At 44.7% G+C, this 22,956-nt stretch overlaps 1 protein-coding gene across 2 annotated transcripts; it reads left to right on the top strand.

The window, feature by feature from the left end:
* The first annotated feature begins 130 nt into the window (after positions 1 to 130).
* On the top strand, positions 131 to 21,927 carry rps6kc1 (ribosomal protein S6 kinase polypeptide 1). Of its 2 annotated transcripts, XM_047574058.1 has the most exons (16): positions 131 to 302; positions 1,275 to 1,310; positions 2,448 to 2,568; positions 2,945 to 3,060; positions 3,146 to 3,239; positions 3,320 to 3,373; positions 3,469 to 3,891; positions 4,555 to 4,679; positions 4,844 to 4,942; positions 6,561 to 6,608; positions 7,182 to 7,314; positions 8,868 to 10,529; positions 11,775 to 11,864; positions 17,281 to 17,363; positions 19,519 to 19,614; positions 20,363 to 21,927. In XM_047574058.1, the coding sequence occupies exons 1-16, from the start codon at positions 201 to 203 to the stop codon at positions 20,462 to 20,464; spliced, it is 3,384 nt and encodes a 1,127-aa protein (XP_047430014.1). In that variant the 5' UTR covers positions 131 to 200; the 3' UTR covers positions 20,465 to 21,927. The 2 variants fall into 2 exon arrangements, with proteins under 2 accessions (XP_047430014.1, XP_047430015.1); XM_047574059.1 differs by lacking the exons at positions 131 to 302; positions 1,275 to 1,310 and adding an exon at positions 1,945 to 2,064.
* Positions 21,928 to 22,956: the final 1,029 nt, after the last annotated feature.

Genomic DNA, 22,956 nt, shown 5'->3' with positions numbered 1-22,956 from the left:
ATAAATTAAATTTAACAAAAAATTGTGATTGAAACTGGTCTGAGCTGGGATGAAATGTAAACATGGGGCGTTCAGTACGGCAGATTTTCCTCCAGGGGGCGCTCCGAAACATTTGTGGACGTTGTTGGTACCCGCAGTGTCAGAGAATGAATGTGCACGGCTAGCCGGCTGGTGGCTTCGGCAATGTTGTCGCTCTCAGGATGATATCGCAGAGGGACAGGGGAGAACTTGCTCGATTTTATACGGTCACGGATCCCAAAAAGCACCAGAAAGGTTACACGGTGTACAAGGTCACCGCAAGGGTGAGTAAAAGGACGGTGTGGGCTAATGCTAATGTTGTGTTAATGGCTAGATGCTTAGCTCGACCTGTGTTAGCCAGGCTAATGTGGTGTGGATAAAAACATTAGAAAGGACAGGGAAACCATTTAGCAGCGAGCTGACAGCATTAATGGACATCACAAGTGTAGCCGAAGGACATATTTATACTTGCGTATATCTTAAAATATTCATATTTTTAATCCCTAGTGGGATGTGTAGTTGCTAAATAACATTAGCAATATAAAGGCAGTGCTAACCTGGTGTTAGCTGCTGGGTAGCTAAGCAGCTGACAAATATTACATGTGTATAAAGGAACAATAAGAAAAGGACAGCTCGTTGTTGTCATCACACTACATTTATTGGTAATGCTGTTGTGGACCCTGATTATAGAGCCAGGTCTTGTTTTTAGCTTCAGCTAAGCTGTGATATAGCAACAATATCAAGGGTTAATTTTACAATCAACATATTAGTGGCTTTAATTTTCAAAATCCATCTTCCATAGTAATAAAGTGTCATTACGCTAAAATGTTCTAACTTGGGAAAAATCCATTTATGGCTTTAAACTGTAACCAAGGTTTTTTGTTTTCTTTTTGTCAAAGTTGATAGTAAACAGCAACTGATTATAGAGTATAAGGTGTAGACAAGAATGTGCTCCAATAAGAGAAGATGTCATTATTTGTGAGAGCTTCAGAGTCCAGTGACTACAGTGCACGGACACGCTCCCTTTCTAATCATTTGGGACAGTCTAGTCTCTTTGTCTCCGCCTGGCTCCCATGCTGCCTTTTCTGACTCTTGGCGATGTCTCGTTCTAACGCTCAAGACTTCCGTCATTTGCTCCATAGTGCAGTCATTGTCACAGCGAGAGTGGTGTCCTTGTTCGCTATTGTAGCAGCTCGCACAGAGTTTCCAAATCCTTGAGTCCTGTTCTCTCTTTTTTTCCCCCCACACACACACAGATAATCTCCAGGAAGAATCCAGAGGATGTGCAAGAGGTAAGACGCACAGACTTTGTTTTTATATTGTAAATATGTCGGCGTGTAAATCTTTGTTGGTAAAAAAAAAACTGACTTTCTTGATGGTTTGGTCGAATGTTTTCTCTGTAATGTTCCCATCAGGCAAAGATTTACCTAAAACCACTACACATTTAAACAGTTTCAGTTTTACTGAGAGACTTTAACCAAATAGAAAGTGAAAGTGACAGAAGTGCGCTGCTGGAAAAGATGTGTGTAAATGTACACCCCCTTGTTTCCTCTTCAGAAATGGGACTTTTTTTTTTACTCGAAGTTTCAGGCTTGAAATTGATTCATTCATTCCACAGATTAGATATTCAGGACTGCCTGTGTCCCTCTCCTAGTGCAGTTTCACAGAAGTCTCTCATCACTGTGCTAATTACTGTTTATTTAAAAGACAAAACGGACATTTAACCACCTAACTTCTCGTCATGTGTCCGTGAACATGCAGTAAAAAAACAACTCACATGCAACTCATTTGCATTTCTCGCACACTGAGGAATGCTGTCTGGCTTGGAACCGGCCTTAATGCAACAAGCCTGATGTCAATTACACTGAGTGTGTATCTAAGAGGCAGAGTGAGTTTTACATGGAAAGCCTCCATTAGTGAGTTGTGCTTCTCTTTGGGTGTGGTGATCGATCTAGTTTTCCTCACACCAGCTGCAAGCTCCGAGATTTTAGCAAAACAAGCTTGCATCTTAGCATAAGGCCGTTATGCTTTGCTTTATCCCTCAAAGTAAGTAAATACTTTATTTTGTGCGAGGCTTGTTTTTGAAGTGTTATTTCACAAGATGCCGATTAGATTTGGATTTCTAAATGCATGCGTAAGCACTGGAGTTACTTGTGTTATAACTGGTTGTAGTCTGAGGCTTTTATGGCCTATTGTTAAACGTGGTTTGACTTCAACCAGGCAGAATTGATGTTCGAACCACGCAGATATTTAAAAATCTGTTAAATGTGACGGCCAATATCGAATCAAGTCACATCTTCAGGCAGTGCTTGATAAATTAAACTGATATAATATATTTGGTGAAGCTTCCCAGATTACAGAGACCCTGATTCCTCCTCCATCAAATCAAATCCCTTTCAAATTCATTTCCTCTCTGTCTCTTTCTATAGATAACAGTATGGAAGAGATACAGTGATTTCCGGAAGCTCCATCACAATCTCTGGCAGCTGCACAAGAATGTATGTAGCCAGTCTGAGCTGTTTCCTCCCTTTGCCAAGGCCAAAGTCTTTGGTAAGAAACTAACTCTTTCCACGACACTTTACCCTGATAGACGTAGAGACCAAGCTTGTCTTAATAATGATTGCATCGCCTCTTTCTTCTGTTTTTAGTTCCTTTGTGATACTGCCCAAAAATAGTTTTAAGGCCTAGACACACAGAACAGACATCAGAGAGTGGCAACAAAGGTGGACTGTGATGCACAGGTGCTCACCATGGCACCAGCACCAGCAAAAGTCCGACCATAGATTTAGTGTGTAACAGTCCAGTCTCAGACTTCGTGGTAATTTCTCTGCATCTCATTAGTGTTTTATACTGCAAACAAGTGCTGCCTTTCTTGATATGACCCCTAGCTCATAATGTGTCTTCCTTTCCATTTATGTGTATGTAGGTCGCTTTGATGACTCTGTGATTGAGGAAAGAAGACAGTGCTCCGAGGATCTGCTACAGTTCTCTGCTAATATCCCCGCTCTTTACAATAGTCAGCACATCCAGGATTTCTTTAAGGTACCGAATACACACAGGCAAACGTATAAAAATGATTCCTGAAAGGTTATTAACTGCAGTTTTTTATTTTATTTTATTTTTTTAGGGAGGTGAAGTCCACGACGGCTCGGAGCTCATTGGACCTCCTGAGCCCTTTTCTGACTTCCTGGCTGACAGTCTATCAGACTGTAGCTCTGATGGTAAGGCCATTAAACCTTATCACAAAATTACAACAATTTCTCATTGAGACTTTCTTAGAAAAGTACGGATTCTTTTTCAGTTCAAAAAGACCTCAGCAGTGCGGATGATTTGACGATCACGTCTGAGTATGGAGGTAAAGTTTGCATCAAACACCGACACGTTTCCCCTCCGTTAGATTTGAGTTGTTTGTTTGATGTAGATTGACATGTGGATTCCTGTCCCCCCCAGGCCCGTCAAGTGACAGCGACCTGACGTCCTTTGCGGTGGACACAGACTCTCTAGCCGAGTTGGATGATGGCATGGCCTCAGGTCGCACCTCCCCAAACCAGCCACAAGGGGGAGCCACCAACATTAGCAGCAGCTGCAGCCCTCGCTTGCCTTCCTTGCATGAACGCCGCACCCCGTCTCCTGCCCCTGTCCCCGCTTCCTCAGCTCCTAACCCCGAGGTCAGCTGGCCAGGCCGAGCGCCGCTCTTCTCCGGCGGTCTGAAGAAAGCCGGCGGTGGCAACCCCAAGGACGTGAAGTCAGACTACCTGGAAAAGGCCAGCGAGCTCATCTGCTTCGCGGTGCAGAAGGAAAAAGAGCAGGACTACCAGGCAGCTTTTTTGTACTACCGCAGCGGAGTCGACTTGCTGCTGCAAGGAGTGCAAGGTCAGTTTGACCTTTTCAGATAGGTCAGGGGTGAAAACCACACGGGGCCGAAGGAGCGTTTCTTGTCATTGGAACCGTGTCATGCAACAGTTTTACTTACTAAAAGTTCAAGCAAAGAACATAAACTTTCATTGAAGCACAAATGCAGAATTGTCACAAGCAGACACTTCCATTTCAATACCTTTTTATACAGATTTTTAAAAATATTTTGCAGCACTTATATATGAATTTTTTGCTTTTTTTTGAAAATGTTGATTAATTTCTAGGCTAAGATGGTTGTAGGCAGTAGTTACATTTCTGAGGAGGTGCATGTCGGTTTCAGCACCAAGGCTCAGTGTCAAATTAACACAGAAGTATAAACCACCTATGAGGGAGCACAGGGACATTTATAGCGAGTGTTCACCCTGTCATAATTAAAACTGTAACCATGTGTTTACAAAGATTGTCCTGCAAGCATCCGCCCCTCTGAGCTGACCCCCCTCATGTCACATCTAGTGTGGAAAGACCAAACCTAAAACACATCACACTTAACTTTGCTGCTTAATAGATTGTATTAATAATGGCATGCTACGCCGACAGCTAATACGTGCTAGTGCAGAACCCTCAGATCCTGCTGTGTACGAACTACTTTGTACCGAATTGTTATTGATTTCCTTTTCTTAGGTGAACCTAGCGCCACTCGGCGAGAGGCAGTGAAGAAGAAGACTGCTGAGTATCTGATGCGCGCGGAGCAAATATCCAGTCAGCATCTGAGAAGCAACATGGGTCAAGGTTCAACGCAGACAGTGGTGAGTGGTGCTCTGTGTTCTTCATATGACATATATATGACATATATAAGTCGCTGCTTTTCAAATATTACTTCAAGTCACGTGTTTCTCCTGAATTAGGTTTTTAATGGCAAATCAGCATACTTTTAATATACTGATTGCTTCTTTTTCTTTTCTTTCCCAAGGTCTTTGGAGCTCAGTGCTGCTCTTCCAGTAGCAGAGGAGGGCAGCAGAGTCCGTCTGAAGAACTGGTAGCTTACAGGGTGTTAGGGGTCATTGATAAGGTAAGTTTACTTTCTAGAAGTCTTGTAACCGAGTCTGTCATGGACCCACATCCTTCTGTGATAAAAATAAATGTTTCTTTTTACCCGACTGAATGAGAGAATTATCTATCTCATTTATTTGATCATTACCCCGGCTCAGAACGCGGGCGGCGTCCATCACCAAGTTCCCCCCCCCCCCCCCTTCCCCTTGTGTCCTTTCCTTCTTCGACCACCTCCTTCATCCGAGGCAATAAAGCGTAATAGATTTACTGGATGTACGCTGAGGGCTGAGCGTGTGTATGTTTAGCATCATTTATGACTACCACAAGGTCAGTTTGGGTTGCCGGTCCTCTCAACCAGCTGCCTGCGAAGCAACTTCACCACTCAGCCATGAAATGACTTGGCAAGCGGCTCAGAAAAGCGACACACAACACTGAATCGATGATGCTCATCCTACACACACAGACGAACCCTAAGGAAAATGTTGACACAATACCAACACGTGTTCCTCCGCAGAGTTGCACCCGAAATATCCAATATGTCAAAAGCCGCTCGGGCGCGAAGAAGGAAAAAAAAAACAAAAAAGAAAAACACACACACAAGCAGAAACAAAGTTATCCAGTAATGGCTTTCCACTTCTCTTCCTCCTACTTCCTCCTTTCACTTTAAATGGGGACAGAGGGGACAGATGGAGAGAGCTCCTCACCCTGCCGCCCCCCCTCTTCCACTCCTCGCCACCTCCCCCCTTCCCTGATGTTTGTTTCTTAATTATATTAGCGCCCTGGCTTGCGCCGCCGCTCTGTTTACTCACAGCTCCATTCATTTCCATTTAGCCCGCACCTGTTTGGTCCCAGTCAGGGTCACATGGAGGGAGAGCGCACCCACAAAACATACGCGCGCAACGCACCGTGCGCAAACACACACACACACACAGACACACACGCCGTGTTACGCTCGTATGCTCAAGCTCTCCCCTGAGACGGCGAGGGAGCAGAAGAGCAATGGAGATGTCAGAGGGAAAACGGAGGCGGAAGAAGGGAGGAAATGAAGATATTAGGAAGAAAAAGGAGGAGCAGAGGGGGGGAGAGTACGGGGAAAGTTAAATGAGAAATGGTTGGGACTTCTTTCTCCGTTGACATCTAGGTCCATTTCGCTGATTTAGAGCTAACCATTACTATCTCAGTCAGGACACATTTAGTTTTCAAGGAGCGCATATGCTCCCAAAAAAATATATTAGTGGCTCAGGGAAGAAATACGTGAGATGTTATTGACCATCAGTTTGGTTTTGTGTCTATAACTCTTTTCTCCCACATTTGTTGATACTCAATTTGTCAGTTCTGCTTGTCTTTAGACTCTTTTCTCACCATATGGCTTTTACACTTCAGATGTCTATGGGTTCCTTTTAATCCGAGCTCCGTGAATGGGACTAGTTTGTTCAGTGCGACGGGATCCGACATATTAGTGCCGGGTTTTTGCTCGTATAATTTCGGGGCCTCCATTCATCTTGCGGTGACCCTTGTGTGCACGTGCCCTGACCCAGTCTCTGAAAAACACCGCTCTGTAGGACATAACCACTACATCATCTTACGCCGCGCACGTCTGCTCGTACCCAGCAATTAATGGCACTCTTCCATCTCAGGTTCTTCTGGTCATGGACAAAAGAACCCAAGAGACGTTCATCCTGAAAGTAAGTAGTAATTTGTGTGTGTGTGTGTGAGTGTGTGTGTGTGTGTGTCGGCCCGCATCCTCGTCGTCCTGACTGTTAAGTGTGAAGTGTGCCAGAAAGCCCCCTGTGTGTGACCGGTGTAATTGATTCTAATGGGCCTGTCCCTGTCAGCTCCTCTGCTCTCAGGTGTGAGACGTGTGCCAGATGCCAACATGCAGCGCTGCCACAAATGACTACACACACACACACACACACACACACACACACACACTTTCGCACCCAATGTGAACTTTGCGCTGATAGATTTGTGTGGCGCTTTTAAAGTCATGTGCGGTATGTAGCTTGATGGATCCAGTGACTTTGGGTTGCCACGGGGCATGGCTGGCACTTGTAATGGAAGGTTTCTCCTTTGACGAGCTCCTTCGTTCATTTGTTTTACGCCTTATTCTTCCCATAGCCTGAATCCTCACCTCCCTTTTAACTCCTCCTAGCCACCGCCTCCTTATTTGTGTTAATTTTCCCTTCCTCCTCTCTTCCTACGTATATTTCCATTGCTTTCTTACCCTTCTTTAACTGTTCCCCTCCTTATTGCAGGGTCTAAGGAAAAGCAGCGACTGTGGGCGGGCCAAGAGGACCATCATGCCTCACTCCGTGCCCCACATGGTGCAGCTGAGGAAGTTCATCGTCTCCGAAGACACCGTTTTCCTCCTGCTGCAGTACGCCGAAGGTAAGACGCGCTTCCCGCTAGCCGGTTTCGTCTTTTTCTTTTTTCTTTTCTTTTTGTCTTCCTTTCCCCCTCCTTGCTCTCATCGCCCGCCCCTCTCTGTGCCCTTGTTCCAGACAGATGTTTGATAGAGATGGGTGTGTGTCACAGGTCATTATTCTGAATACCAGGTGGCGCCACGCTTCATTAGCTATGCCAACACCTGGGCCTCCTTACATCCCACTCACTCTAGGATGTGTGTGTGTGTGTGTGTAGACTGTGTGTGTGTGTGTGTGTGTGTGGGTGCGTACGATGAAAGACAGCCATATTTCTTAATGCCCTGTAACCTATTCAATCTGGTGCAGTCCGTCCCCACCCCTGCGCTAATATTAGTGGACAGTGTTGAATATCATATGGGGCTGTTCAACATGATCCAATCAAGCTAATCAAAAGCCGGTTCAATCCAAAAAAAAACTGAGAAAATTCAAGATTGCTGCTTGCTTGTGACGCGGAGGCGGCTGAATGCGGAGAGGCAGACGTGCAGACGGAGGGGTGGGGTGCAGGCGGCGACCTGAGTGACATTGGACCAAACAACATGTGGATGGTTTTACTTTCTAAGCCATCGAGCTGCCCCTGCTATCATTATCATCACTGTGAACTCCCTATTTATTCTCATCACACACAGCAGATGCTGGCTTCCAATTGCTCACAGTACAGCTGTGTGTGTTTGTGTGTGTTTGTGTGTGTGCACGCTCGCACGTGTGTGCGCTCGTGTGGGTGTGTAGCCAAATTTATTTAGATGCAGTGTTTCCATACACAGAAAAGTGAGATTCATGTCTGCAAAATGGTGGAAAGATCTTTTTCTCCTCAAGGTTTTTGTTTGCAACTGAACAAAGCGGATCTCTGGACTTAGGAGGTCTGTGTGGCCGTACTATTAGCAAATTAACATACACTAGCAGTCAAAAGTTTGGAGACACCTTCTCATTAAATTCAGTGAGAAAGTGTCTCCAAACTTTTGACTGGTTGTTTAGGTACATGTAAAGTACAATTTAAAACCAGGCATCTTTGAAGATCTTTGAACGCGGCAAGTATCAAATAATAATATTAATTTCATATAAAAATTCATATGTTCCTCAGCCATACAGGTAGAAGGGATCTGAACTAGTTACCTTACAGTTAAATCTGCGTCTTTGCAGAGCTGCACATTGTTTTGGATGCCCGTTTTACAACTTTAAACACTAACGCAATCACAAACTATTCCTCTTCTTCCGCCTTGTTCCTGCTTATTGTAGAGAGAAGTAAGAGAAGACTCTATGTCGTCTGTGCTTCTCTGAGTTGATGGCATTAGGGCAGGGACTTTTTTAGAAAACGGAACTGCAGCCAAGGAACTAAATGTTTCCCTGGTTGGAAAACAAAAAGTGAAGTAGCTGTTCATTAATTCCTAATAACTTTCAGTGGAAGAAGAGGTGATTCAGTGGAAGAGAACTGTAATCAGTGATGTAGGAGTGGCACATTTCCCCAAGTGGTGCACTCTTCTTATTCCTTTGTCCTTAACACTCTGTTTCTTCCGTCTCTAGGTGGGAAGCTCTGGTCTCACGTTGGAAAGTACCTGCGTAATTCCAGCCCGGACGAGAGCTTTGACATCCCCTTCATCCAGAAGAGTCACACAGCAGCGGTGCACTCTCCACAGCATATTGTTGCACAGCTGGATGTCGATTCGGCCAGTTGTGATTCGGGGCCTGTCGCTGACTCAGATTCCGTCTCTGAGCAAAACAAACAAGGAGAGAAGCGGTTTGTGTCTCCTCTTAAGAGTATTTTCCCTCGAAGCCTCAAAGATCAAATCGGCGCTCAGTCGGACTCTGGCGCTACATCCGAAGAAGAGTGCACCAACAGTTATTTGACGCTTTGCAATGAGTACGAACAAGATAAAGTCGAGCCAGATGCACTAGAGGAGGAGGAGGAGGAGAGGAGCGAACAGGAGATGCTCTCGCTGGAGGTGCCCAACGCAACGACCACCACCACCACCTCCTCACGCAGCCGCTCGCTGCTTAGCAACGACAGCCTCTCCTCGCCCATCAGCTCTCAGGAACTCGGCTTCTTCAGTGAGCTGTCGGACAAGAGTGGCCTCGCAAACGATAACGAACAGTGCCGCGGCGAGGGGCAGGACCAGGGCGAAGTCTTCAGTCCCCTGCGTTCCCCTTCTGTGCCTCTGTCTTTGGATGAGTCCAAGCACACGCCGATGGAGTTCTTTCGCATTGACAGCAAAGACAGCGCGAGCGAGGTGGCCTGCCTTGACTTAGGAGAGCAGCGACCCGCTCATAAGCAAGCCCCTGTGTTTTCTACGTCCGACCTGGGTTCGGACGTCACTGAGGATCTTCCAGAGCTGGCTCAGGAGGTCAAAGGCCCCGGCTTGGAGCTCTGGGGCTTGGACTACAGTGACAAAGGCTCCAACGAGTCGGTGCCAGTCATCTCATTTAAAGAAGCGGTAGTCGAGGACGAGGGTCACCCACCGGACCTCTTAGTCAACCTCCCCGTAATGACTGCAACTGTAGACTCTTTACAGGAGGAATTGGATACTTCAGGAGTATGTCTGGGCCTCGAGGTCACAGCCTCTCCTCAGAAAGTCGTGCAGCCGGATGTTTTACAGCTTCCCAGCCAGCCTGAGGACGGGGAGGAGCAGCCACCGGAGCAGGAGCTTTCGTCTTTATGTACGGCCTCTGCAGCTTGTGACACCAGTGGTGCATCTTCTTCCCCTTTCAACTCGCTATGGGACGACTTCAGCCTGACATTTGGACAAGAGGCCTCTGACAAGCTGTTTGTTCGTCCAGAATGCCAAAATAATGACGTCCCCATTGACACAGGCGTCACGGATACTGACTCCCATAGTGAGAAACTAGAGCCCTCAGCTCGCGTAATCACAGGCCCCAGTGGCGGCAGCACAGGTTCTGTCCTGGCCACAAACGGGACTGAGGCCTCTGCGCAAGTGGAGAGTTTATTAGGTCTTGATGGCGAATCATCAAGAGTTGTTAGTAATGCAGGTGGCAGCGAATTTGATAAAGAAGTATCGCGGCTGTTTGCCGAGCTGGACGAGCTGTCGTTGGCTGCGTCCCAAGCTCGCATCCCAGAGGAGTTTGTGCGGTGCTGGGCGGTGGAGATGGTGATGGCCCTGGACTCCCTGCACCAAGAAGGCATCATCTGTCGGGACCTGAATCCCAATAACATCCTGCTTGACCAGAAAGGTGAGACGTGCAGTTTCATTGTGCACTGGTTTAAACAATTATTTATGTGACAGTGTTTATATTTGTTTGTTGGGTATTTGTCCTAAAAGGGATGGATGGATAGATAATTTTCAAGGCAAATGTGAACAGTTTTTTATTAAAGGTATTTGACAATGCGTATGTATACATAACATTATGACCACCTACCAAATATTTTGTGCCTTCAAAACAGTTGTGACTCATCTGATGGTGTCCTTGGGTGACTGACATCAAAATGGTTTAATGGGAGGGGCCTATGTGGATCAGGGCTGTTCCCACAGATCAGTTTGGGAACTAGTTAATTTTTCTTCTTTTTTTTTTTTTTTTTTTTTTTTTTCTTAGTTGTTCCTAAAACGTTTGTGTCAGGCTGCATTAATGGGGGGTTTAACTGCTGCCATCGAGGCACGTCATTACTATAGGGTGGGGTTGCCTGGTCTGGTCTAGGTGGGTGGTACATGTCTAAGTAACATCCACATGCCAGGTCCAAAAGTTTCCCAGCAGAACGTTGAATTGTCATAAGATGTTCAACGTTTTTTTTACTTCTCCTGTCAATGGTCATAATGTTGTGGCTGGTTGATATAAATATTACAAGGTCTCAAGGTCTTGAGTTTTGGTATCTTCTTATGACTGCTAGAAAGTCAAAATGGAAGAAACTAAGTGACTGGTTTCATATGAAGTCAGACTGTAGTCCATACAGTCTATAGGTCAACCATGATCTAATCTATTTACCAGAGTGAAGGCTCTTCCAGAAGTGAAAGCGTTGTTTTACCACGAGGTCACAGATTCTCCCTCAACTTCTTCTTTTGTCGTCCTACAATCATCTCTCTCCACCTCGTTATCAACAAGCATCTAATTAGCTGAGTGGATGTTTTCGTCTCCCTGGTGGTAATTATTGTTCTAAAGGGCCCATCAACGGCCTAGTGTGGTGCATCAGTCTGACTAGCCCAGGCTAATGGCCACGGCTACCTAATGACACCATTAGTTCTAATGATAGCGTTAACGGGTAGCCGCTAAACAGGAGTAATCGCCTGGGCTGTGTGCTTGGAAAGCTCACGGAGGGATGTAGAGAGGCAGAAAAGGAGTAGAGGAAGGAAGTGCTCTAAAGGTGAGTTAATAGCTTGAAAAAGTTGAGTAGCGGAGTGACACTTGACTGTATGGGTTCGGTGAGAGGCAGAGCGTTGCCTACACTAGATGTTTGACGCTTTCTGTCTTTTGCTTTCTCCTCAGGCCATGTTCAGCTTACCTACTTTTGCAGCTGGTGTGATGTAGAGGAGTCCTGTGACAAAGAGGCCATTGCCAATATGTACTGTGCACCAGGTGAGAGAATAATGAACGTACCAGTTCACTTTATGTCTTTGTTTTCTCTTCTCTTTTGTGTGTATTCTTCTGCTATGCTGTGTTGAATTGCTTTTATGCTGGTATTTAGACCCTAATTAGTCCTATTTTTTATGGTGAGTCACTAAACACCCATTCATATCGACATATTAGCCTATTAACCCACTGTGAAATGAATAGTTTACACTGTAAAATTGATAGAAGATTAAATACATCAGTTCCATTCTTTTATTTTTCTAGGATTAAATGTAATAATGTGATGTTACATTTAAATTACCTGCCAGATAGTCTATTTATTAAGAAGAAATACCATTTTTACTCTTCTTATCTTCTGCCTCAGTGGATGTTGCTGCAGTTGCGCCGTTGTCCTGCAGAGTGTGCTGTTGTGCAACAGTCAGGCAGCCCGAGCGGTGACCCCTTGTGTGTTGCCCTCAGCTGGCTCGTGGCAGCTCTGGCACGCTGTGTAAAAGCTGCCTAAAACAAACTGCTGCTAGACTACAGCACCGTGTCCCTACTTAGCACTTCTGCCTGTGGGTGGGTGGGGGGGGGGGGTTATTTGTTTTCCATAATGTCAGTGCTTTAAACTCGTAGTAGCTGCACGTGATGTGATCAAATATCATCATATTCTTAAATATGCAGTGCAGATATCGGCTGAAATCACTGAGACAATGAGCCTCGCACCTATTGGCACTCCCACACACTTGCATTAAACTATTCTCTCATATTCATCCACTCTCTCAAGCCAGGAAGGTCACTTCAGATTTAAATCCTCCTTTTGTCTAGGACGTACAGTATCTCGCCGTTGTAATAAACCTGAAAGCAACAAATGCCCTATTTAATATCCAGAGTGTTCATTTTTATTCCTTTAGCAACAGCTTGTCCAGAAGCTGTCTAATAGACGTAGAAGCATTTAGAGGCAGAGTGTGTTTTAGTGGCTCGCGGTTGATGACCTAAAGACAGGAGTTAATCTCAGGAGTTCAATTCATAATGCAGCTTAAAATCTAAGTGCTGAGCAGAGACATGTGCACCACCACGCAAGTCGTTCTGTAAATAATGTCATTTTATTCTCATCGCTGGAAGCAGAGAGGACGAGTGAAAGTAGTCTGAAATGTTGATTTGATGGATAATGTCCAATAAAAGGGCTTTGTTAAAACTAAATGGACACTTAATATCAAAGCGCTCTGATGTCATTGTGTTAAAGATAAAAGTTACAGCCAATGATGCGATGTCACAGTTTATTCGAATCAGCAGCCAAAACTGAATGACGTCATTTAAATTTGTGTAAAATTGAGAAAATTTCAGAAAATCATTTTTCAAAGTTATTGAACGAGTCTATTAATCCCCTCTACATCTGTTTAAGTGCCCTTGAGCAAGGCATCTAATCCCATAGGGGTAAATACCCGCTGCTCCAAATGTGCTCGCTTCTCCCTGTGTACAAATTTCCCCTCAGTGGGATCAAAAATTTATTCGTTATTTATCTATTTGACCACACTTTTGTTTCCACCCGTGTACATTCATGACGACAGCACATGTGTAACCCATGCCACCTCTGAAGCAATACAATGGAAAAGATTTGCACCTCGTCCACGGTAGCGATAGGATATGAAAGGCAGCTCTTGGTGAAATAAGCCGAGACCGAACTGACCTCTGTCCAGATGTGAAAGGCCTTGTTTGTTAAACGTCTGTTGCTCCCATGTGGATCGTCGGATGTAATACCTATTAGCTGCCAGCAGGGGGTGTGTTATGCTGCTGTGAAGTGGACGGAGGCTTGGACGTGTATTGACATTCAACTTTCTCTCTTTTTTCTTGTTTTTCATTTCATCCAGCCTGATGTTGAATTCAGTCATTATCGCACTCTTGACAACAATGTCCATCCTCTTCTCTGATTACTCGTATTTATCCTATACTTGCAGACTCCTGCATCGCTTATGTTTATAGATGTATGTGTAGTACGTGTGAACACACACACACACACTGCAGAGGTTAGTGACTGTGTGTCTCTCCTGCCCTTGTTATGTATTGCTGTTTATCCAGACAGGGTCAGCTCTAGCAATGGCTTCATTCCTGATGACAGATTTATGACTGTTTGCCAGAAAGCTAGCAGGGGGCCTGCTGTGACTCTATGCGCCTGTGTCTATATCTGCGTGTGTCAGTGTGTGTGTGTTAGAAGGAGGGAAACATGTTTTTAAAAGGCACACATTCACACCCAGAAAACACGGGAGTGCCAGGGTATTAGTCTGTTTATCCGCCACTTCTGCTTATTTATTTTCTCACCGTTTCGTCATTACTGATAAACATCAGATGGCTAATGTTTTGTTCTCTGTGAAGAAGAAAAAAAAAAAAAAAAAGAAACAAGCTGTTGAGTGACTGTAACACCAAGCAGAAACAGGAATTGTTTATTGTTCTGCTGAGAAGGAAGCAAGGCCAAAACTGATTGTCTTCAATGTCTAAGAAAAGGGAAACTCATTTTTCTTCCTCTCTGAGGTAACCAGACAGTAACTGAGGACCCCATCGCACACTGGCTGTTTTGTTTTTTATTATTTTTATCCTTTTACCTGCTCGGCAGCGCTGATCTAATGGAAGATAACACTCAGTTCCCCTTTCGACACTGAGCTTCTTCCTTGAAAAACCTTTCCAAACAATCAGATGACAGCTATCTGATTGTTCTGAAAGGCTTTTCAAGGAAGAAACTGTACCCTGAAAGTACTTCTGCTTTATAATTTGAATGTAGTCCTCAGCGTGAAGATGTGTAATGGGTTTGTTTTGAATATATTTATTTGGTTATGTCAAACCTGTCAACAGAGGCTCTCAAGCTCGCAGCGTGTGGAACATTTTACTGTTATTATGCAGATGATGTGCGGATTTACAATATCAACAGTGTGGCCCCATACGAAACATAGCCAGACGTCTGGGTGTAGTCCTGGACTCGCTACCGGTGTTTATGAAGCTGCTTTAAGACGAGTGTAAATTCATCCGTTATATCATGAATTAAAGAACTTTAATTCATGATAATGTCTTTATCAAACACCAGCAGCTGTTAGCGGCCAGCGCTCTTCCTGTGTGTCAAATAATCTGGGACAGATCTCTTTGCCGTCCCCAGACTCAAAACTAAATCTAGAACAATCTTCCACTACACTGTAATTTGGTTCTTGTGTCGTCTTATTATCTTGCCTTACGTTTGTATGTCTTATATGAAACACCTCATATGGTTAATTGTATTTGTTACACTCCTGTTTTATGGGTTTCGTTCTGTTTTGGCTAGAAACTACTTTTTGGCGTCTTGCCTCGTCTTGGAACATCACACGCCGATCCCTCCTTACTTCCTACCTGCGTGCACCTCGCTTCCTCTTTTGGCAATGACTGTCAGTTAAGTTTTTAGGGAAGTTGGTCTAAGAGGAGAAGAGAGAAAGTTCCTTATGGCCCCCAGGAGGGAGGAGATGGAGTGTGATTAAGATTCAAAGCAGGAGGGAACTGCATTGTTGAGAGGAAAGGGAAGAAGAGGAGGCCACGAGGTGAACACGCTGTATTGTTGTCCGGTTGTATATCTGCGCTCCTCGGCATCCTTTTGTTTTCTTAGACTTCGAGTGTTGTTTCATGTGCTGTTCAGGAAAGAAAAACCGCCAGGTTGGTGTAGGTAGGTAGGATCACATCAGAAAAGGCGCAGCGCACTGTAAGAGTGGGGTCTGAATGACCCATGGCCCGAAGTTAATCCTCCCTTCCCGTCCTCTTCTTTTTCTCCATCTCCCTTTCTCCCTGCCTCGCTCTGACAGAGCGGTAAGTGTAGCCAGCTCCACTGTACTCTCCCTGCAGCTCCTTAGACATTAATCCATTGTGATGACATCGACCTTGCTCTGAGATGTGTGCGTGTGTGTGTGTGTGTGTGTGTGTGTGTGCCCAGTATCTTCCCTCCAGCTCATGACTACACAGGTATCACTGGTCCGTTCAATGACGATCTTCTCTCCTTGGCTGTCATAACAGTAGTCCTGGGGAGCCCTGAAGACTGGTTGCTCAGTTGGCTGTGTGTGTGTCTGGGAATGTGTGTGTGTGTGTGTGTTTGTGTATACGAAGTCGTATCATAGACCTTTCTAACCTTGGCTGCAAGAGAGCTGCACAGGGCCCTGGAGTTCCCGGCAGCCTCCAGGAGATGAAGGGTCTTTGTCTAATATGCTCCCCCAGCTGAGGAGCCTGGTCCCTGGGCACGCACAGACGTGACCCCTGGTCCCGGCCCTCTGGGTGACCAGACCCCCCCCCCCCTCCCTTTGGAGAGCAAGAGGAGAGGAGAGGGAACCTAAGCGGCCATCTGGTACCCAGTGGAGTCGCCACACACACACCCATGCACGGGTACGCGCTTGACTTTAGCAAACAAGTATCACTCTTCTGTGTCTTACTTATACACAAACTGTGGAGTCCCGGTAGCTTTTTTACTACTGTTTGTAGAGAGACGAGAAGAGCTGAGGTTTTAGGAGATGTGACTGCATCAAAGACTAAGTTGAGGACAGACAACTGTGCACTTTGCCACTCGTCCAAGTTTAGTTCTGTCTTCAAGAAACTCAATAAGTCCAGCTGCCATCTGCGGTAACCATCCTGAGCACCCTGAAATAGACACTTCGTTTTTAACACTCCTTTTAATCCCTTTACTCCCCCATGTACGAGTCCTTTGCATTTAGCCCTGTTGTGTATATACCATGACCTGGATTGCTGAGAACCTTCACAGATCTGAGAGTAAGACAAAAGTGTTGACAGTAAACACAGAAAACTTGAGACGTCTCTGATCTCTTCGATGGATTTACGGCTGAGAACCTAATAAGACAAAGAATATTTTGATTAACTGACTTTGGCCTATGCTGCGTTAGGGTTTACCGTTTTAATTCTCTTTTTGACTGATAAATCAAGGAAAAGGAAGCTGTCACCGCATCAACTGATAACGAAACTAACCATTGTCTGTGGTGGTAATCCTGATCTAAAAATAAACCCACGCAAAGAAACTGCATCCAAATGTTTTGTTCTCAAGTGTTCCCGCTTTACATTTCTTGGTGTGTGTGTGTGTGTCTGTGTGTGCGTTGTAGGAGTGTGTGTGTGTGTTTGTGTTTGAGGTCAGGTCATGCAGATGGTGCGAAGTTGCAGCACAGACGGTTTCCTCAATTTAACTGCTTTTTATTATGCAAATCACCCTTTTATGAGCCACACACTTTGTGCGTGCATGTGCGACTGTGACCGTGTTTTTGTGCTCGTTTTGAATTGATTACTTCAATTCAATGAAATATTAAGTAAGTTTGGTGTTAAGGGCTTAAATACAAGATACTTTAAATAGCTTTGGATTAAAAAAAAAGGGCGTTTTTCTGTTCTTGTTAATTTATTGACCCTCTATTTTTCTTTTTCTTTCTTGCTCTCCTTTCAGAGGTGGGGGGTATCGGCGAGGAGACGGCGTCGTGTGATTGGTGGAGTTTGGGCGCCATCCTGTTCGAGCTCCTGACAAGCACGGTGAGTCAAAAAGTAAAAAAAAAAAAAAAAAATGTTTCGAGTTTTTTTTTTTTTATCTTTGTTGCTAAGGTGTTGTGGGATGTCTGTAGGTGTCTTGGCTTTCAACTCTCTCACACTCTTTATGGTCGTGCCAGGTTGTGTGTGATTGTGCGCGCGTGTCCGCATGTGTTTGAGTAGGTGGAGTTGGTTGTTGCCGGTGTGTGCGTCCGCGGGTGTGAGGTGCGTCTTGGCTGCGGTCTCTTACTCTGGTTCTCGGGGAGTGCCAGGGGTGTCGGTGTGACTTTCTCCCCCAGCCTGAGCTCCATCTGCTGGGCCATGGGGTCAGCTCTCCGCGGGCCTCTTTGCTGGCTCCTGGAGCAGCGCTGAGCTCGGAGCACGGCGACCTCGGATCGGCGTGGAAGGTGAAGACCGGGGCAGCTCTCGAGGTGCTGCAGCTCGCCTGGTCCATTATCAGAGGGACCATCTTTCAAGACAGGCTAGGGAGGAAACTTTTGTTTGGAATTCATTTGCTAACGCTAATTGCAGCTAGTTCACACGGTAGTACGCACCCGGCGCAGGTGCAGAGCATCTCTTCAATCTTGTATTGTTTATTACGTTTTAATACATTTCAACTGATCGCCAGTGGGTGTATTTTAATATCAGCCTTCGGCGCTTCCCTTTAACGCCCCAAACGTGAGTCTGGGTGTTAGGTTCGCGTTGTCATGTTAAACGATACACTCCCACTTACCTGAGTTAAAAACAAAAAAAAAAGGGATCTGCGTCACACAGATGTCTCCTTTGATGATTATGTCTTGGTACGGTCCTGGCACGGATACACACACCGAGGCACACATAGAGTCTCTTGATCCTTGCAGGATAAGATCTTGCCTGGAGCAGTCTTGACTGCGGCTAGGAACGCAGCCAGAACTCCTCCAGCACGTATCAGGAGGGAGAGGCAACCGACCTAACTGATGGGGGGGAAAAACACACACACACACACACACACACACAGGGTCCACCAATACAAACAGTAACAGTTGATGGGTTTCGATTGCTGCATACACTCTGCTATAGCATTTCAAGTTTCAGTAATAACTACTGTCGTCACTGTCTGTTGGACCCCGAAACTGATGGAGAGATTAAGTAGGACCCCCTATGTGTTCTATATTAAACTATATAGTGCTATTGATATATATATACATTATTATCCTTATAATTTTTCATTTAATATTAAGCCATTCAAATAGTACAGGTTAAAATTTGAAACATGTGCAACAGTCAGGTGACTGTGCATCTGCTGTAAACATACATTTAGCCATGTTTATACGTACCTTTACGTATAAACATGGCTAAATGTAGTAGGGAGAGTGATTCACCAAAACATTTTGGCCTCAGTTGGCTGTTGTGAGCGCGTTGCACTGTTAGCTTCCCTCCTGCAGCATGCGTCTGGATTTCACCTGGGGACTGAATAGGCTCTCGGCCAATTGCGGGGGAACCTGGCGGCGTGTAATGTGCGGCCTCGTGATTGGATCGGCAGCGATGGGGGCGGGTCCTACTGAGTACAGAGGGCTTTGATTGACAGGTCTCTGTGAAACGGCTCCTGTGTCGTTGAATGAGTGAAGTGCTGCCTGGAAGATAACCTCGATTTATCCCTTTACCAAAATCTGTTGGATTCATGTTAATGTGCGTTTTAACAAATTCAAATTTTGGGGGAAAATGTGTATGAAAAATGTCTAATCAACCAAAGGTTTTGCAGTAACCGCGCGGACCCCCTGTTGAAGACCTGTGCGTTGGTGGTTTAACTTTATTTTTCTCTAGTTGCAGTTATATCTATATAACTGACGTGTGACCTGGTCGGGTTTTACTTTAAAAGGCCTTGTATTTACCGCAAATCAACTATTGTCCCTTCCACTTAGCTTCCCCTGTGTGAGCAAAGAACAAACAATAATGTTTTCCACGTAATGCTTTCTGTAACTTTCACATCCAAGAAAGAGCAACAACAGCACTTTGTTGTCGTTGGTGCGATCAGTGTTGTTTCAGGTGCTCTCTGCCCTCCTATCTGTCCAGTCCCGGTGCTCTCGCGCTGACCGAGGCTCCGTGGGTGTCAGTGTAATCTGTGTTTTATACTGATCGCTATCTGTCTCCCTTCTTTCCACTCCTCCTTCCCTCCGCACAGTCTCTGCTGCGCTGCCATCCAGCAGGAATCGGCCGCCACACGGCTCTCAACGTCCCCGAGTCCGTTTCGGAGGAGGCCAGGTCTCTGCTGGAGCAGGTATGGTTTTCCGTAACCCCAAAGAACAAATGGAAACAACAGCTGTAATGTATATAAAATGTGTATAAATGTATATAAAATGTGAAACAAACAGAGAAGGTGTTATAAACATGAGAGAGCTGCTGTTGTTTAAGCTGTGTTCAGATTCATTCAAACTGCCTCATGCCTTAGTTTCCCTGTGTTCCCTTTAATCTGCCTGCATGTAGAGTCACTTTTCAGCACACTCATCCATTTTCATCGGCTCATCCAAAGTCGGGGGGCATTGACAACAGGCTAGGCATGGCATTCCAGACATCCCCCTCCCTTTAATCCCAAAATATTCCCCAGATAGTCAAGATATTTAAATCCTCCAGTTTATCTTGGGGTCTCCTCCCAGCTGCCCGTGTCTGGTAAACCTTCGCCACCATCCAAAGCAGATTTTTGAAACACCTCAACTCTCTACTTCAGGCTCTCTCTCCTCTGGATGCCTGAGCTCCTCACCCCGTCTCTAAGGCGTCCAGAGATCTTACACAGGAAACTAGTTTCATATTCAAGACTCTATTTCGGCCACTACTCAAAGTTTATGGACTTAAGTTTACAGCTGCTCCCAAACTCAAGTTTTTGATTCCATGACTGCTAAAGCCAAAGCTAGGAAGGCCCATTAGCTTGATTCTTATTTGTTTCTTACACCTCATCAATTAAAATGTATTTTTTTAACTCACTAGTTTAATTAACGCCGTTATGTTTCCTTCTCTGTCCTCTTGTGCAGTTGCTCCAGTACAACCCAACGGAGAGACTGGGGGCAGGCGTCGGAGGGGCGGATGACATCAAATCCCACCCCTTCTTTGCCACAGTGGACTGGCCCAAATAGATGCTGTGGAGCTGTGGAAACCAGAGTCACAGGATGCTGGGAACGAGGCTCCTCCTGTATGAACTCCCCCTCTGACTGGAAACGCAAATAGATTTACAGTAAATCAGACTGTGCATTTCTATACATGAAATCTCCCATTTTATATATTCAGCCCCCGTGTATTTTTTTTTTTTTTGTGGTTGTTGTTTTTTTTAAAGAAGTTTTTGCCAACTATCAAAATAACCTTCTTTGTGCAGTGCTCATTTCTCATTTATTCGATGCAGGGAACACTTCACACATGTGTGGTGCAATAATTTATACAGTAAGTGTGTGTCCTGAGCGATGATCCACTACACAGTTGTGCGTTAGTTTTAGGTCAAAATGCGCGTAAGAAGTGTCCTCATGTTTTCACTGCACTACTTAAGTACTGTAAGTTATCTATACAAACCGACGATGACTTCTCGAGTTACCATGTGCAATAGGCTCAGTTTTTTTTCATCTAGGAGACTTGCATCATTCCTCACAGAGCCCACTGAGATTAGCTGACATGACCTGAGTAGGTGACAGGTTTTTACTTAGATGCTCCATACGATGTGTAATGTCCCATATTTGTCAAAACTACTTTTTTTTATGGTTTTTATGAACGTAGACGGACACTATGCAAGGTGAATGAACAAAATCTTTATAGATAGAAGATGGGTGTTGTTGAGTGAAGTATTTACTTACAAGATTAAATTATTTAATAGATAATAGATGTATAAAAAAAAAACACGATCAAACCTTCTTCCTGTGTGGACAGACTAAAGAAGGCTGAGGCATTAACGACACATTTAAAAACCAGCCCTTTGACTGAAGTTGTTGTTTTTTTTTTAATCGACGTCTGCACAGTACGACTCTGCATTTTGTGCATGTAGGATTCATGCACTATATTTATTACTGACAAGTGTGTCGAACAATAAATCATGCGTGTCTTGTAAATATACCTTTTTAAGGATGCCGTGCGGAGCGAAAGGTACAACCAGGTGTCAAAAGACTGGATTATCAATCACGTACTACCATTTCTTTATTTTTTTAATCTCATGTGTTTTCTGTTTGAGCAACACGTCCACCCACTAACTTGCCACCCAAACCTTGAAGGTGATTTTGTAATGTCTGTGACTTTTACATTTTTATGGATACATTACACGACATATATCAATTCCTGTATAATCACGAGGCTTTTGAGAGCTGTTGTCTAATCAATACTCGGATAATCACTCAATGTAGATGCTGTTTTTTCTCCTCTGCATTGCGGTAGTATACATATTAACTCAACAATACTACAAATTACCTGCTTCATATTCCACATATTATCATACAAATACATTTCTGCAATATTGCACTGCTTTTTTTTTATTGTCATCATTTCTATTCACGCTCACTCGCTCGTGCTCTCTTGTCTTGACAGTGCACCCTGAAAATCAATAAATATACCTGGATGAGTACATGAATAGTGGTGATGACTCTTGTGTGGATGCGCTTTTAACATGCGAGGAGGTGAGACTGTGCCTTGTTGGTTCTGAGGCCACAACCTGTCATATCTGCTGGGCCCACGATTGCTCCTAGAAAGCTGCTGCCACTCCTGCTGAGTGTCACTGTGACCGTGATGTGAGAGAACACACACAGTGTAGCGTGGTGAATATCCAGCAGGAGCTGATACGCGCGGGCCATTTTTTTTGTGCACTGCGCAGATACAGTTTTTCTTCCCCGTTCTTGTTTGCGTAGCTTCCCGGCAAAGTGTCACTGCAACCTTCCAGTTTTCCATTAAGCAGCAGGGACATGCGGGAGGTGATCACTGAGTGTTTTAATAGAGCGCAGCGATGCGGAAAGAAGCCGATCACCCTCGGGTTGCATCTTCACAACTCCGTAATTTTTCTAAATCTTGTGACTATGTTTTGACTCACTTAGTTCAGACTTAACCCTCAGGCATCGCTAGGGATGTGTTTGTCCATTTGAGCAAATCGTTCCTCTTCACTTGGCTGTTGTTTTGGCTGTGTTGTTGCATGTGGCATAGTTTTTTGTAACAAAGTTTGAAATTGAAAAAAAATACAATTTCTAATAGGTCAACAAAACACTGAAAAAAAAAAAAATACTACCCAATTGTGATCATAACGTCCAAAAACTGCTCTAAAAACTTTGATTTTTTTTATGCATACACCTCTTAATGCGCTTCTGCACTTTACAAAACTACCAAATACTCAAATGATTTTTAAAGGGAAGTAGAGGAAGTAGAATGATCTGACTCGACCACAAAGTCCACATCAGACTCTCCTTCTCCAAACAGTTAGTGACAGGACTCCAGCCAGGTGTATAAACTCACTAACCTCTGTGTTATCTTCATGGTGAAGTGCTGTAAGAGAAGGGGCATATATGACTTTAATACACACACACAGACACACACACACACCCCTTAAAAAAAGCTTGCTAAGATCAATAACACAAGCATAAAACCGAATGAAATAAATATTTTATGC

The sequence above is a fragment of the Mugil cephalus genome, chromosome 21 (assembly GCF_022458985.1).
Source record: "Mugil cephalus isolate CIBA_MC_2020 chromosome 21, CIBA_Mcephalus_1.1, whole genome shotgun sequence".
Lineage (NCBI taxonomy): Eukaryota > Metazoa > Chordata > Actinopteri > Mugiliformes > Mugilidae > Mugil > Mugil cephalus.
Note: the sequence above shows the minus strand (reverse complement) of the source record. Positions and strands in the feature narration are given on the sequence as shown.